The sequence below is a fragment of the Chlorocebus sabaeus genome, chromosome 11 (assembly GCF_047675955.1).
Source record: "Chlorocebus sabaeus isolate Y175 chromosome 11, mChlSab1.0.hap1, whole genome shotgun sequence".
Classification (NCBI taxonomy): Eukaryota; Metazoa; Chordata; class Mammalia; order Primates; family Cercopithecidae; genus Chlorocebus; species Chlorocebus sabaeus.
In genome coordinates, this window is record NC_132914.1 from 117,258,146 (window position 1) to 117,273,430 (window position 15,285).

The window sequence follows — 15,285 nt, forward strand, 5'->3', positions numbered from 1 at the left end:
GTGACACTCTGCCTTATACAGAGCCAAAGTTAATCTGACTGGTAGATGCTGACAGCCCCTGGGCTACTTGTGGGTGCTTTTCCAGCAGCTGCTGGGCAGGGAAGTTTGCAAACCAAGGAACAATTGATCTTTACCGTACAGTTCCCTTTTGTAAGTGCCATCACTTCTCTAAGCCTGTTCTTCAGCTTTAGAAGAACTTACTGCTACCCTTGCTGTTCCTTTCTCATTTGATCATGATTTCATCTTTCTAGAGAACACTGAAGATAAGACATTTATATTCTGATCTGAAAAACTTTAAAGGACTTATAGGCAGCTCCACTCAAAACGGAGCTTTCTAAAATCTGTCCTAGGAGATAAATAAAGACTTCCTGTTGACTGTGGTCATGTGTAGAGGTTCTGTGCTGTTTGGGAGTAGGGGCTGGGGTCGCACCAAACAAGTAGTATCTAAACCTTGCTCCTGCCCCTCTCCTTCCCTGGCTCAAAGCTGTTCATTCCTTGCTGCTGCGTGAGGTTTCTTTGAGATGGAATTTAAGTCTGCCTTTCACTTCAGTCAGTATTTCCTCTTTTTTTTTTTTTCGAGACAGGGTTTCATTCTGTCACCCAGGCTGGAGTGGCGCAGTCACAGCTCATTGCAGCCTTGACTTCTAGGCTCAAGCAATCCTTCCATCTCAGCTGCCCAAGTAGCTGGGACTACAGGCGTACGCCACCATGCCCAACTCATTTTTTTGTAGAGATGAGGGTTCGCCATGTTGCCTAGGCTGGTCTCGAACTCCTGGGCTCAAGAGAACCACTCATCTCGGACTCTCGAAGTGCTGTGATTACAGGTGTGAGCCACCACATGCAGCCCCAGTCAGTATTTCCTACATTTGAAATATCTTTATAGAAAGAAACTCCCCTTTTTGGGGGGTCATCCCATTAGTCTTCTTAATATTTTCTTGGAAAATATCGGGAGACCCACCTTCAGCCATCTACTGTCCTCTTCCTTCTGTGAGTGACTAGATAACAAGGACACAAAAATGCCATTTCAATCTGTGGCTTGGCCAGGCATGGTTGCTCACACCTGTAATCCCAGCACTTTGGGAGGCCAAGGCCGGTTGATCACTTGAGATCGGGAGTTCAAGACCAGCCTGGCCAACATAGCGAAACCCTGTCTCTACTAAAAATAGAAAAAGTAGCCCAGTGTGATGGCACACGCCTATAATCCCAGCTACTCGGGAGGCTGAGGCAGGAGAATTGCTTGAACCCAGGAGGCAGAGGTTGCAGTGAGCCAAGATCGTGCTCAAGCCTAGATGAGAGAGTGAGACTCTGTCTCATAAAGCTGTGGCTTGCTTGCAGCCAAACGCTGGAGACTTGGGTTAGGCAGTCACAGACATTCGCCCGCCTGAAACCTAAGTTCTTCAGCAGGTAATTTGGCCAGAGAGTGATTCAGACTCAGAGACAGATCTTCTAAACTGGAAAAATAAAATGCAGGAGAACGTTGGATCTGTAAGGTCTTTGGATTAATAAAAGTTTTGTTTATTTTAAAGCCTATTTAAATTTCCATAGGGTGCTTCTGTTTATGAGTTCTTTAATATTAACTGGTTTTGTTGTTTTGTTTCTCCGAAATGTAAAACTAGAACTCCACGGTGGATGCGGGGGTGGCATTATTTTATTCAGAAACATAAGCAAATTGTAGGTTGCCAAGATTCTATTGTAGAATATTTAGGAACCCATTTCCACGTGGAAATTTTTCTTAGAAGTTCAGCTGATAATGATTTAGGCCAATTCCTATGGATTCTCTTTCAAATGGTTCACCAAGTGGAAGGTTGTACTCACGTCCCACACGGGGTATAGAATTGGACTTCTACTATAGGCCGTCTCCTCCCAAATGCTCAGTCAAAGCAGAAAACCTCTCAGCCGCACTGAACCTAGCAAAGCCAGCCACCTCATAGGAAGTAACACTGGCCTCCCAAGGCGGGGGTAGGGTGCAGACTGAGTCCCAGAATGACTGCAGAAATTGCAGCCATCACAGCAGGCATGGCGTTCTGCATGCAAGGTTGGTTCAGCATCCCCTGACACTCACTGTGGGCCTAGTGCTGCACTAGATCCTGAGAGGCAACAGATGGATGTGCAGGGCCCCTGCTCTCCAGGACCCCCCAGTGCTGTGAGGACAGTCAGAGTCATCTCTGAGCCCTTTTGGAGGCAGGACCCAGAGGTAGTTAGGTGGGACCGAGGTTCCAGCACACAGCTCCTGGACTGGGCTCAAACCTCATCTGATGGCTGACCCAGTCTCTGAGCCTGTTACCTGAGAGTGTTCTTTTCTCTCTTGAAAACTAGGCCAAAGGTCAAAGGTGTGGGGGCTGGAAGCCTACCCAAACTTTTAAATAAAGGAAAGTGGTTTAATTTGACTGGTAATTATTTTTTAGAAGCAAAATCCATAGCCAGACCTGAAGACTTACTGGCACCTGTTACTGTTCTTAAGGAACAAAGTCCTTCATGTGGTGTTGTGCCCCCTCCTACCCTACCCCCATCAGTGGCAAGGAACTGCCTCCTTCTCTGTTCCCCATGTGGCCCACCCCTCGCCTCTGGTATGCGTGGAGCAGCTGCTAGGATGCAGGGGGGTCTTCTGCGATTAGTCTGTAGAATATGAACACATTATCGGTGAGGCCCTCAGCCAGTTCTCAGGCCTGTCACCCAGGTCGCAGGAGGCTCAGTCAGAAGCATCCCATTTCTGTTGTTTGGATCCTTCATGCTTGACTCGAGTGCACACTTGTTACTCCAGAAAGGGCATGAACATTCAGAGAGTGCTGGGAGCCTGTGGGCTTCACTCGCCAAATCTGGGTGCCTCTCCTCGGAAATCTCAGCATGGCCCTCTCTTCCATCCTCCATCCTCTTAGCTTCTGCCCTATTTCAAGACCTGCATCCTTTCACACCCTGGCTGTGGTCACCACTTCCCAATTTATCTGCCTTCCCCTAGCCCGCCCACCCTCACATGCTTTGGATTGATCTTCCTGAAGCGTGACTTGAAAGTGGGACGCCCCTTACAAGTTCTGGGTGGGTTCCCATTATCAAATGGCAGGAAGCCTTGAGCCCTTGTGGCTGTGCAGTCTGGCTGCATTCCTGTTGCACAGCCTCCGTCCCTCTGGTTTCCCTCTTGCCCCCTTTGCTTTAGCAGAACTGAACATAGGATATAAAGGGCGGTGGTACATGCACCCCATGCTACCCACATCTGGGCCTTCTCCCCAGCTTTCTCTGTGCCCAGAAGGCCTTCCCTCCCACCTACTCATATCTCCATGCTATTCAGCCTTCAAGTTCCCAATCTAGTGTCACTTCCTCCTGAAACCCTCTTGATTTCCTTCCTCATGGAGCACCCCTGGCTCTGTCTTATCACAGTTACCCTGCTCACATCTCATCTTCTCAGTCAAACCCTAGACCCCAGGAGGATGAGCTCAAGGTCTGATCTAGCTGTGTCCTCTCCTAAAGCATCTAGCACAGTGCCTTGCTGAGAATAAGCACTCAGATGTTGTTGAACAAAAGAGCAAATTAAGCCCTCAATATCTGACTTTTGAATGTTTTCTTTGCTATTTAATTGCGGGGACACCCACCTTATTTGGGAAAAGTGGATTTGGGGGTGGATGTAACGTAAGTATTTGTATAAACAAGACAGATCAATTATCACGACAGCAGTGATTAGGTCCCATCTTGCAGGAGGGAGGAGAGAGTAGAGCTTACAACCATACACCAGGCACTGCATTGAGCCCTTGATATCATTTATCTCATAATCCTCAACGACAACTTAGTGGTGAGAAATAGTTGTTTTTATTCCTGCTTTTTATGAAAAGTATGTATAGCTCAAAGACGGCAAGTGCCTTGTCACCTCTCCTAAGGCACATGTCTTGGTAGGCTGTAACTCGACCAGGTTTTTTGGGCCAAAGTAAAAAGTTCTTCTGGAGTTTTATTTGGAGCATATTAAATTTTGGCTTTTCCTGCCTAGCATGTAGTTTTACCTGTCCCTTACAGGTAAGAACGTCTGACTGGCCCACAGCTGGCCCAAAGCCATGTCAGGGCTCTGGCTATTTCTACTAGGTGCTTTGTGGGTATTGAGTCCTGGCCTACCAGGCTGCAGAGCCTGCTGCTAAATGGGGGGGTGCTGGGCTCTGCCCTGGTGCCTTGTCTGCCTCAGGGCTGGATGCATATGTGTGCTGGGTAGCCGCAGGTGCTCCAGCCTGTTCTTCCCCGAGAATTCCGCCCTCCTCACCCAGCTGTCCCTACCAGGAAAGCTGCCGCTTTGGGCTGTTCTCAGTACGGAGCATCTGGCCCTGATGTTTCCTGCCAGACTGTGCAGAGTATAAAACCCATTGCTTATGGTGGCAACAAATTGTCCTTCTATCCCTCTTCACTGTTGGGTGTCCTCTGAATTCCTCCAGAGTGGCTGCTACCCCAGGGGCTGGCAGCTCTGCCGTCTCATTCTGGGGAATGTCTGAAGTGTATTGATTTTCAGACACTTCAAGGAAAGCTAGATCTTCAGCCTTACACCTGGGGCCTTTGCTCAGTTTCATTCTAGCTGAAGAGGATTAGACCTGGGACTTGAAGAACAGAGGAGTATACTGAAAGGTAGCATCTGTCCCCTTGTGGGAGGGAGGCAGACCTGTATGGATGGATCCTCCCTTGGAAAAATGTCAAAGTATGTGTCATATTTAACATGAAGGCAGGGTTAGGCATCCTGACTCACGTCTGATCTTACCAACTGAGAAGAAGGGGCTCCCACCCTTTCATTATTCAATTTTCCAATAAATATTTATTGAAAGCTCTACCAGGCAGGGTTTCTAGTTGCAAACAGCAAAAAATGTACTCCGCTTAATGTAAGCTGAAAGAGAATGTATTAGACCTGATAGCTTAGAGAATCAACAGGAAAGGAGGAGAACTCGGCTCCAAAACAAGAAAAGGCCATGAGAAAAGGGACAATAGAAACAAACTGCCACCCTTGTCACTAATTCCCCACTCGCCCGGGGCTTTGCTGTGCTCAGAGCTGCAGTCCCTGGAAGGGGTTGTAACTGGCAAGTTTGGTCACAGGCCTGTGCCCAGGCTGCCTGGGAAAGGAAATGTCTATCACCTATTGGCTTCTTTAGTTGAAGGTCGAGCCTTGTGTCACACCAGAGTCTCACACAACCAGGAGTGCCCCCAAAATGGGAAGAGATTTTGGAGGATGACTAGCCAAAAAATGACAATTGTCTACTGCTTTGGGATTAAGCACCCTACACAGCCAGGCTCCGGGATGCACAGATGGATGTGACATGCTTCCTGCCATCACACAGATCATGGTGTACACAGGGTTACCATACTGTGGAGCAGGGTAAGCTGTGGTCCCTGACAGAGCCACTGGAGGGGTGTCTCACTGCCAAAGGTTGACTCCCAGCTGGGGCACGAGGACCTGAGAAGGCGGTGGTGCCCTTTGCTGAAGCATGGGCCACAGAAAAGGTAACAGGTTTGAGGTGAAAGATGATAATGTCACTTAGGTGTCTAAGTTCCCTGTGGCTTTCACCTGGAGAGCTGAATGAGGAAGAACAAAAGAGAGCTGGGCTGTGCCAAGGGCTGTCACGGGGGAGCAGGGTCTCCAGCTTTGGAACCATCCAGGGCTCTGTTGATAGCAGCATCCATGTTGAGTGAGAGATGGTGGGAAAGGAAACGGGGTTCCCTACCCTAAAAAATGTGTGTCATGATGACTTATGGTCTTCGTTCACTTGTTACCTGGAGTGCCTGGAGATGGAGGAGGTAGTATGCTGTGCTGAGCGCAAAGGGGATCTGGCCTACAGCTGCAGGCCCAGGGCTGAACTCCCACAGCTCCCTTGCTGCGGAGCTGAAACCTAGCATGTGATGTGGTACCCTTTCTTCAAGAGAGACAGGCCCTTCCTTGGAGCAGGATGGCAGTGGAATGCTACCAGCTGCACCCCCACACATGTACCCTGGGTCTGCCTGGGGTCTCTTTGTTCCTTTTTCCCTCTTGGAGGGAAAACCACCCAGGATAGCAGCAGTGATACCATGTTCATTCTCCTGTTAGGTGACACTGCTGAGTGTGGAGATGACTGCCCTAAAAGAGGAGAGAGACCGACTCAGAGTCACATCTGAGGACAAGGAGCCAAAGGAGCAGCTTCAGAAGGCCATCAAGGACCGTGACGAGGCCATTGCAAAGTGAGTAGGGATGGCTTCACTTTATTCTTTTTTTTTTTTTTTTTTTTTTGAGACAGAGTCTCGCTGTGTCACCCAGGCTGGAGTGCAGTGGCGCGATCTCGGCTCACTGCAAGCTCCGCCTCCCGGGTTTTACGCCATTCTCCTGCCTCAGCCTCCGAGTAGCTGGGACTACAGGCGCCCGCCACCACGCCCGGCTAGTTTTTTGTATTTTTAGTAGAGACGGGGTTTCACGGTGTTAGCCAGGATGGTCTCGATCTCCTGACCTCGTGATCCACCCACCTCGGCCTCCCAAAGTGCTGGGATTACAGGCTTGAGCCACCGCGCCCGGCCCACACTTTATTCTTAAGATAAAGTTGAGTATATAGAATTGAGCATATGCTCAATTTTTTAAATTAAATTATACAAAAGAATACGAAAGTAAAAGTTAGAGTTTCCACACTACCCACCCCCACCCCCACCCCCACCCCCATTCCCATTCTCCTCCCCAGACACATGCTAGTATTGGAAGTTAAGTGTGCATTTTTTGCAGCTCTTTTTCTTATGCATATGTAGGTATATAGGCAATATAGTTGTTAGGTGTTTTTAGACATCAATAGGATGATACTCTACATGCCTTGCCTTCTTTTGCACTTATATCTTAAAGAACTTTCCTTTTTTTTTTTTTTTGAGAAGGAGTTTCGCCTTTCTTGTCCAGGCTGGAGTGCAATGGTGCCACCTTGGCTCACTGCAACCTCTGCCTCCGGGTTCAAGCAATTCTCCTGTCAGCCTCCTAAGTAGCTGGGATTACAGGTGCCTGCCACCATGCCCAGCTAATTTTTGTATTTTTAGTAGAGACAGGGTTTCACCATATTGGCCAGGCTGGTCTCAAACTCCTGACCTCAAGTGATCCACCCACCTTGGCCTCCCAAAGTGCTGGGATTATAGGCACGAGCCACCACGCCTGGCCTCCAGTTTTATCGTATGTATACGTCTACCTTATGTTTTTTTTTTTTAGTTTTTTTTGTTTTTTGTTTCTATTTTTTTATTATGGACATTTTTAAGCAAACACAAAAATAGAAGATGTAAGACGACTTCATCTCTCAGCCTCAATACTAATCAGCATATGGTCAGTGTTATTTCATCTGTATCCTCACCCACTTCTTCCACCTCCCTGTTGGATTATGTTAAATCACAAGACATAGTGTCATCTCCTCCACAAACACTTCAGTATACATCTCTACCACAAAGACTTAAAAAAAAAAAAAAAAATACAGTGATCACACTTGAAAAAAATAATTCTTAATAACATCAGTATCCAGTTGATGTTAGAATTTCCCCAGTTGGCCCATAAATATCTTTTTATAACTGATTTAGAGTCAGACTCCAAAGCCTACATATTCCATTTAACTGATGTGTCCCAGAAGTCTGTAACATCTCCTCTTTTTTCTTTTTCATATTATATTTATTTGTTGAAGAAACTGGATCATTTGTGTCATAGATTTGCTGCATTCTGGGTTTGATTGCATACCATAGCGTCATTTAGCATTTTCCTCTGTCCCTCATATTTCCAATAAACTAGGTCTTTTTTTTTTTTTTTTTTTTTTTTTTGAGACAGGGTCTCACTCTGTCACCCAGGCTGGAGTGCAGTGGCATGATCTTGGCTCACTGCAGCCTCCCCATCCTGGTCTCAAGCGATCCTCCCACCTCAACCTCCCGAGTAGCTGGGACCTCAGGTACACACTACCACACTTGGCTAATTTTTTGTATTTTTGTTCGAGACAGGGTTTTGCCATGTTGCCGGGGATGGTCTTGAACTCCTGGGCTCAAGCAATCCTTCTACCTCAGGCTCCCAAAGTCCTGGGATTACAGGCGTGAGCCACTGTGCCCAGCCAACTAGGTCTTTTTAAAAATGTTTTGTGTTTTTTTGTTTGTTTGAGACAGGGTCTCTCTTTCTCACCCAGGCTGGAGTGCAGTGACACCATCATAACTCACTGCAGCTTCCACCTCCTGGGCTCAAGTGATCTTCCCTCCTCAGCCTCCCAAATAGCTGTGTCACCATGCCGGGCTAATTTTTGTAGTTTTTTGTAGATATGGGTTTTTACCGTGTTACCCAGGCTGGTCTTGAACTCCCAGGTTCAAGTGATCCACCCACCTTAGCCTCCCAAAATGCTGAGATTATAGGTGTGAGCTACTGCGCCCAGCTGCGTTTCTTTTATTTTACTTTATTTTTTTGAGAGAAAGTCTCACTCTGTCACCCATGCTCACAGCTCACTGCAACCTCTGCCTCTTGGGTTCAAGCTATTCTCGTGCCTCAGCCTCCCGAGTAGCTGGGATTACAGGCACACACCACCACGCCTGGCTAATTTTTGTATTTTTAGTAGAGATGGGGTTTCACCATGTTGGCCAGGCTGGTCTCGAACTCCTGGCCTCAAGTGATCTGCCCACCTTGACCTCTCAAAGTGTTAGGATTACAGACATGAGCCACCACGCCCGGCCTGGCCACATTTTCTTCATAAATGCATTCTCTTACATTCAGAATCTTTGGACACAAACATACTTACATATCCCCCATCCCCCTGTGAATTACTTTTTATGTATTTATTTTTTTGAGACAGGGTCTTACTCTGCCACCTAGGCTGGATTATAGTGGCCCAGTCACAGCTCACTGCATCCTTGACCTCCTGGGCTGGAGCAATGCTCTCATCTCTTAGCCTCCCGAGTAGCTGGGACTACAGGTGCACACCACCACACCTGGCTAGTTTTTGTTTTTGTTTTTTGTAGAGACGAAGTTTTGCCCTGTTGCTCAGGCTAGTCTTGAACTCATGGGCTCCAGGGATCTGCCCAAAGTGCTGAGATTATAAGCATGAGTCAGTGTGCCAAGCCCCACCCTGTTCAAGGAGTGTGAGGAGAGAGTTACCAAAAATGTATCTACTTTGGGGTCATTTACAACATATTAGTAGTAATATTTCTTTATTTTGTTTATTTTTTTTGAGATGGAGTCTTGCTCTGTCGCCTAGGCTGGAGAGCAGTGGCACGACCTCGGCTCACTGCAACCTCCACCTCCCAGGTTCAAGCGATTCTCCTGCCTTAGCCTCCCAAGTAGCTGGGATTACACGCGCCTGCCGCCTATGCTTGGCTAATTTTTGTATTAGTAGAGACAGGGTTTCACCATGTTGGTCAGGCTGGTCTCAAACTCCTGACCTCAAGTGATCCACCTGCCTCAGCCTCCCAAAGTGCTGGGATTACAGGTGTGAGCCACTGTGCCCAGCCAATAGTAATATTTATACATCACTTTATAGTTTACAAAGAACTTTTATTTTTTTATTTTTTTATTTATTTATTTTTTGAGACGGAGTCTCACTCAGTCACCCAGGCTGGAGTGCAATGGCATAATCTCGGCTCACTGCAAACTCCACCTCCCAGGTTCAAACGATTCTCCTGCCTCAGCCTCCCGAGTAGCTGGGACTACAGGCATGTGCCACCATGCCTGGCTAATTTTTTGTATTTTTAGTAGAGATGGGGTTTCACCATGTCAGCCAGGATGGTCTTGATCTCCTGACCTTGTGAACCACCCGCCTTGGCCTCCCAAAGTGCTGGGATTACAGGCATGAGCCACAGCACCCGGCCAACACTTTTATTCTTTAATCCTCCCAGCCACAGTAAGAAGTAAAAATTTTTAATCCCAATTTTACAGATGAGGAAACTAAGAAATACTTTGCCAGGGCCACAGCCAGCAATGACTCATGAGCCTCCACCTCAGGTCTTCTGATTCCCATCTTCCTGACACCCTTTTCCCTCTGCTACACTGCTACTTGTTGGGAAGCTAAAATGAGCTCCTTGGAAACAATTTGTAAATAAGATACTATATGCCTTTGTAAAAAAATAGTATGACACACATTTTCACTTCTGACTTTAAAATTCCTTATACTCAGACCGGTTGCAGTGGCTCACACCTGTAATCCCAGCGCTATGGGAGGCCGAGGCAGGCAGATCACCTAAGGTCAGGAGTTTGAGGCCAGCCTGGCCAACATAATGAAACCCCGTCTCTACTAAAACTACAACAATAAGCCGAGCATGGTGATGGGCGCCTGTAATCCCAGCTACTTGGGAGGCTGAGGCAGGAGAATCACTTGAACCCGGGAGGCGGAGGTTGTAGTGAGCCAAGATCGCGCCATTGCACTCCAGCCTGGGCAACAGAATGGGGACTCTGTCTCAAAAAAAAAAAAATTATTTATACTCTAACCTTCTCATTTCCACACACACTTTCCCCTCCCTTCTGTTCTCTTTCATCATTTTGATTATCTCCATTTCTGTTTTACTTTTGGGTCCCCTTTTCTTTCTGGTCAGAACCTCATGTCGTGGTGTCTGTCAGTTTGTAGTTCATTTTAGAAATTGTTCTTGGTGAAGCCCACATAAGGATGTATCTTTGCTGCTTGGATTTCCACTATATTTAGTTAATGGATACTTAAGTAAACAGTGTGATAAGGCTGGGGTGCTCAGGCCTGCAATCCCAGCACTTTGGGAGGCTGAGGCAGGTGGATCACTTGAGGTCAGGTGTCCGAGACCAACCTGGCCAACATGGTGAAACCCCATCTCTACCAAAAAAAAAAAAAAGTAGCCAGGTTGGAGGATCACAAATTCAGGAGACGGAGGTTGCAGTGAGCCAAGATTGCCACTGCCCTCCAGCTTGGGTGACAGAGTGAGGCCCTGCCTCGAAAAAAAGTAACAGTGTGATAGAGGAGGCAGCATACCTTTATGAATAACAGTGAAATTGTGTGATGGAATAAAATGGTAAAGTGAAGATGCTAATCGTGGAAGTCCATTAGAAATCAAAAGCAGGAGGAGGCCAGGCAAGGCACCTGTAATCCTAGCACTTTGGGAGGCCAAGATGGGAGGATTGCTTAAGCCTAGGGGTTCAAGACCAGCCTGGGCAACATAGCGAGACCCTGTCTCTACTAAAAATACAAATAAAAAAATTAGCTGAGTGTGGTGGTACACTCTTGGAGTCCCAGATACTCAAGAGGCTGAGGTGGGAGGATCACTTGAGCCCAGAAAGTTGAGGCTGCAGTGAGCTGTGATCATGCCACTGCACTCCAGCCTGGATGACAGAGCAAGATCCGGCCTCAAAACAAAACAAAACAAAAGGCAGAATGAAGGTAGAAGTACACATGGATTGGTTACCTTCTCTCAGACAAGAAGCTGAACATTAAGATCATATTCTGTCATCAGCATGGAAGGTGGGATGGAAGGTGGGGGATACAAACAGAAAGTGTCAGGGTGCAGGAGAGAAGAAGCAAGTTGTCCAGTCTTCCTCCCTTTAAAAAAGAAAGTACAACCTAGCTTTGCCACCTAGGTGAGCAAATCTATACGAAGCCTTGAAATGTATGCCCTTGCCTGCTTTCAAAGGAGGCCCAGTTACTATCCAGGAGCCTGATTAGACTTGCAAATCCTCCCCTCTGGAAAGATTCCACCAGTAGGGAGAACTCTAGAGCAAGGGTCCTGTCCTTCCTGGACTTCTATAGAACAGGGCTGGCTGGGCAGTTAGGTTACTCTGGGAGGACAGTTCTTTTCCTATACCTTAGAAATGAATTTTTGTTACACAAGAATTGAGACAACAAGCCTAAGGAATCATTTAAAGAGGAAACCACACCCTCCATTTGTATAGGACCTTAGTTTTACCAGATACTTCTTCCATATACATTATCTCTGATTCTCCATCCTGGCCACACATTACAATCATCTGGGAAGCTCTGAGACACCAGGAACCTCACCAGAACAATACAGTTGAAATCACTGGGTGGGGTCAGTTGGGGCCCACTTCTTTCCCCGTTGATTTTAATGTGTAGTGAGGGGTGAGAATCCCTAAGAAAAATAACTTCCTTCTCGTCACTGGGCTGCAGAAACCTTAAGGTGCACCTTCTCCTGTACAATAAATAAGTTTCAGGAAAATTAAGTAGCAATTTTTTTATCTCCTTGCAGGTGAAAGGCCTTCACTAAAACCAAAAAAAATCTTGCGCTAGCAATCTGCCTTACAAAAACAACTCAGTTACTGGTGGTTTCATTTGTAAAAAGGAATTATTCGAGCCCTTGGAAATATTCCTATTTTTAAAATGTGATTAATGTGTTGATCCTGGTCTGGGGTTTCCCATGAATGACAAGCACTTATTCCTTGGTGAGCAAATGTCCCAAGGGTGCAGCGTGTGGCCAGGATTGGAGGTCGTCCAGACAGACCCTGCCTCAGGGCCTTTTTGGGAAGGGAACCCTACCATGCCCGGCGCTGCGCCGCCGCTGTAGCCCTCGGCCCCTCTGCCCCTCGGCGGCAGCGTTAGTCAGCACATTCTTGGGGCTCCCGCTGCTCTGGGCGCCACCTGCCGGGGGACGCCGGAAGCTCAGGAGGCAGCGGCTGCCGTGCGGCACCAGGGGTTCTGACGCTGCTGGACGGGTGTCCATGGCAACCCATGCCGCGTGAGGATTTCCGCTGCTTGCTGCCAGCCAATAGCAGTGGTGTGACGGAGGCAGCCTTTGGCATCTGAGTCCTTAGCATCCATTGGACGGGGCTCGAGTCCTATCGCTGTCGCAGTGGGCGGGGCTGATGCGATGGCTGAGCTGTCTGGAGCGGTGGTTTCTCTAGGGAAGGCGGGCGGGGCGCCCTTTGCGGTGTCGGCACAGGTGACTAATTGCTCGGTAGACCTGAAACCAAAGAAGAAGTGCTGGTCGCAGCAGTGGCCTGAACACTTTGCGAGTGGGATCCACCTGTTCCTTTTTCCGGCCGCACTTCGGTTAGCGCAGTCGGTGTTGTGAAGCTCGAGCTAGGCGGCCCCTGCAGGCGGATCCTCTAGCTGCCCTTGAGCCCTGCACATTAGTCGCTGGCCCTGTACAAGGGGCACGCTTTTGTTAGCTTTGCTGTTTCGAGTCCTTGAGGGAGCGATTAATGAAGGCAAGGGCTAAATAATACACGTTTCTGCAGTTGGGCAACCAGGGCTGCCTCTGCAGAGGTCCTTCCGCCTTTATTCCCGTTCCCCTGCCCTCGAAAAAAATTAATTTTCTTTTGCATTGAACAGCTGTGATTTAGGAATGTTGGGAAAGGTGAACAAAGTAATACGTGAAATACAAATGTGATAATAAAAAATTCAAAATTATGTCAGAGGAGTTACCCATCAGTAATCACCCAGAGATAACCAGCTAGACATTTTTGTGCATATCCATTGAACGCACCGGCAGTTTTTTGTTTTGTTTTGTTTTGTTTTGAGACAGAGTTTCGCTCTTGTTGCCCAAGCTGGCAACAAGATAGTGCAATGGCACTATCTCGGCTCACTGCAACCTCTGCCTCCCGGATTCAAGTGATTCTCCTGCCTCAGCCTCCGGTGTAGCTGGGATCACGCCCGGCTAATTTTTGTATTTTTAGTAGAGGCAGGGTTTCTCCATGTTGGTCAGGCTGGTCTCGAACTCCCGACCTCAAGTGATCCGCCCACCTTGGCCTCCCAAAGTGCTGGGATTAGAGGCGTGAGCCACTGCACCCAGTGGACACAGGCAATTTTTGTTTTACAAAACTAGCGTTATACCAGATCCTGTTTTCTGGTGCTTTTCCACTCAGCAATATGTTATGAACTGTCAATATTCTACCTCATGGGTTTTTTGTGGGGTTTTGTTGTTGGTTTTTTTTTTTTGAGACAGAGTCTTGCTCTGTTGCCCAGGCTGGAGTGCAGTGGCGTGATCTTGGCTCACTGCAACCTCCGCCTCCCAGGTTCAAGCGATTCTCCTGCCTCAGCCTCCCGAGTAGCTGGGATTACAGGCACCTGCCACCACACCCAGCTAATTTTTGTATTTTTAGCAGAGATGGGGTTTTGCCATGTTGGCCAGGCTGATCTCAAACTCTTGATCTCAGGTAATCCTTCCACCTCGGCCTCCCAAAGTGCTGGGATTACAGGCATGAGCCACCACGCCCGGCCACACGTTATGGTTTTTACTGGTGACTGTATTCCATTATATCATTTATGACCACTTAGCTACTCTGATGAGCTAAGCTGTGATGATCACCACTGTGTGGCTACCTTTGCACACCTCTGTATCTTCAGGACAGTTCCCCTAAGGGAGGTTGCTAACTACAAGGAATCTCTTCTATACCAGCAGGACAAGGTTCCTGTCTTCCAGTGGGGAATGGCCCATTTTGGGGAAGGATGAGTAGCTCCTTTATGCTGTGTGAGGCCTTTGATCCCCTCTGGGTTCCAGTCCTCATTTTAGTATTGTGCTTTTTCAACTTCTATTTGTGTGTGTACTTGTGTGTGTGCTTTTGTGTGTGTGTGTGTGTGTGTGTGTGTGTGTGTGTGTGTGTGAGACGGAGCTTTGCTCTTTTTGCCCAGGCTGGAGTGCAATGGCACGATCTCAGCTCACTGCAACCTCCTCCTCCCTGGTTCAAGCAATTCTCCTGCCTCAGCCTGAGTACCTGGGAGTACAGACATGTGCCACCATGCCCGGCTAATTTTGTATTTTTAGCAGAGACAGGGTTTCTCCATGTTGGTCAGGCTGGTCTCAAACCCTCGACCTCAGGTGATCCACCCGCCTCGGCCTCCCAAAGTGCTGGGATTACAGGTGTGAGCCACCACGCCCACCCTCAACTTCTGTTTCTTTATCTGTGAGGTGGGGATGACAAATACTCCTTTCACCTACAGGTTGGTTATGAAAACTGAGAGAATATATGTGAAAACATGTTGCAAACTAGCCCTCTACAGGCAACATCATAGTTATTGTTGCAGCTGCTGTTTGTTGTGAGTTCAGGATCAGAGCCCGTTTCCTCATCCTGTGGACTCCAGGTGCCCCAAGTAAAGACCCAGATGCCTCTGGCACAAGGTGTGCATGTTCACCCTGGCTTGTCTGTTCTCAGGAAGAACGCTGTGGAGCTGGAACTCGCCAAGTGCAGGATGGATATGATGTCTCTGAACAGCCAGTTGCTGGATGCCATTCAGCAGAAACTGAACCTCTCGCAGCAGCTGGAAGCTTGGCAGGTAAACCAGAGCCTGAGATCCAGGGCGAGAGGAATCTCTGAGCCAGGCAGAGTAAGGAGTTTGTCACTGCAGGGTCCCATGTGACTGGGTGAGCAGCGCATCCCAGTCTTCACTTGGCAAGATCCAGAGCTCACGT

General features: G+C 48.0%; 1 protein-coding gene across 3 annotated transcripts in view; it reads left to right on the forward strand.

The window, feature by feature from the left end:
• BICDL1 (BICD family like cargo adaptor 1) overlaps positions 1–15,285 on the forward strand; it is a 109,192-nt gene that overhangs the window by 89,389 nt on the left and 4,518 nt on the right. For all 3 annotated transcript variants that reach the window (XR_012094604.1, XM_008004916.3, XM_008004918.3), the window contains 2 exons: positions 6,038–6,168; positions 15,029–15,149. Coding sequence is in view for 2 of the 3 variants with exons in the window: in XM_008004916.3 (XP_008003107.1) it covers positions 6,038–6,168; positions 15,029–15,149 (252 nt within the window). In the remaining variant the exon portion in view is untranslated. The remainder of the gene's footprint in view (positions 1–6,037; positions 6,169–15,028; positions 15,150–15,285) is intronic.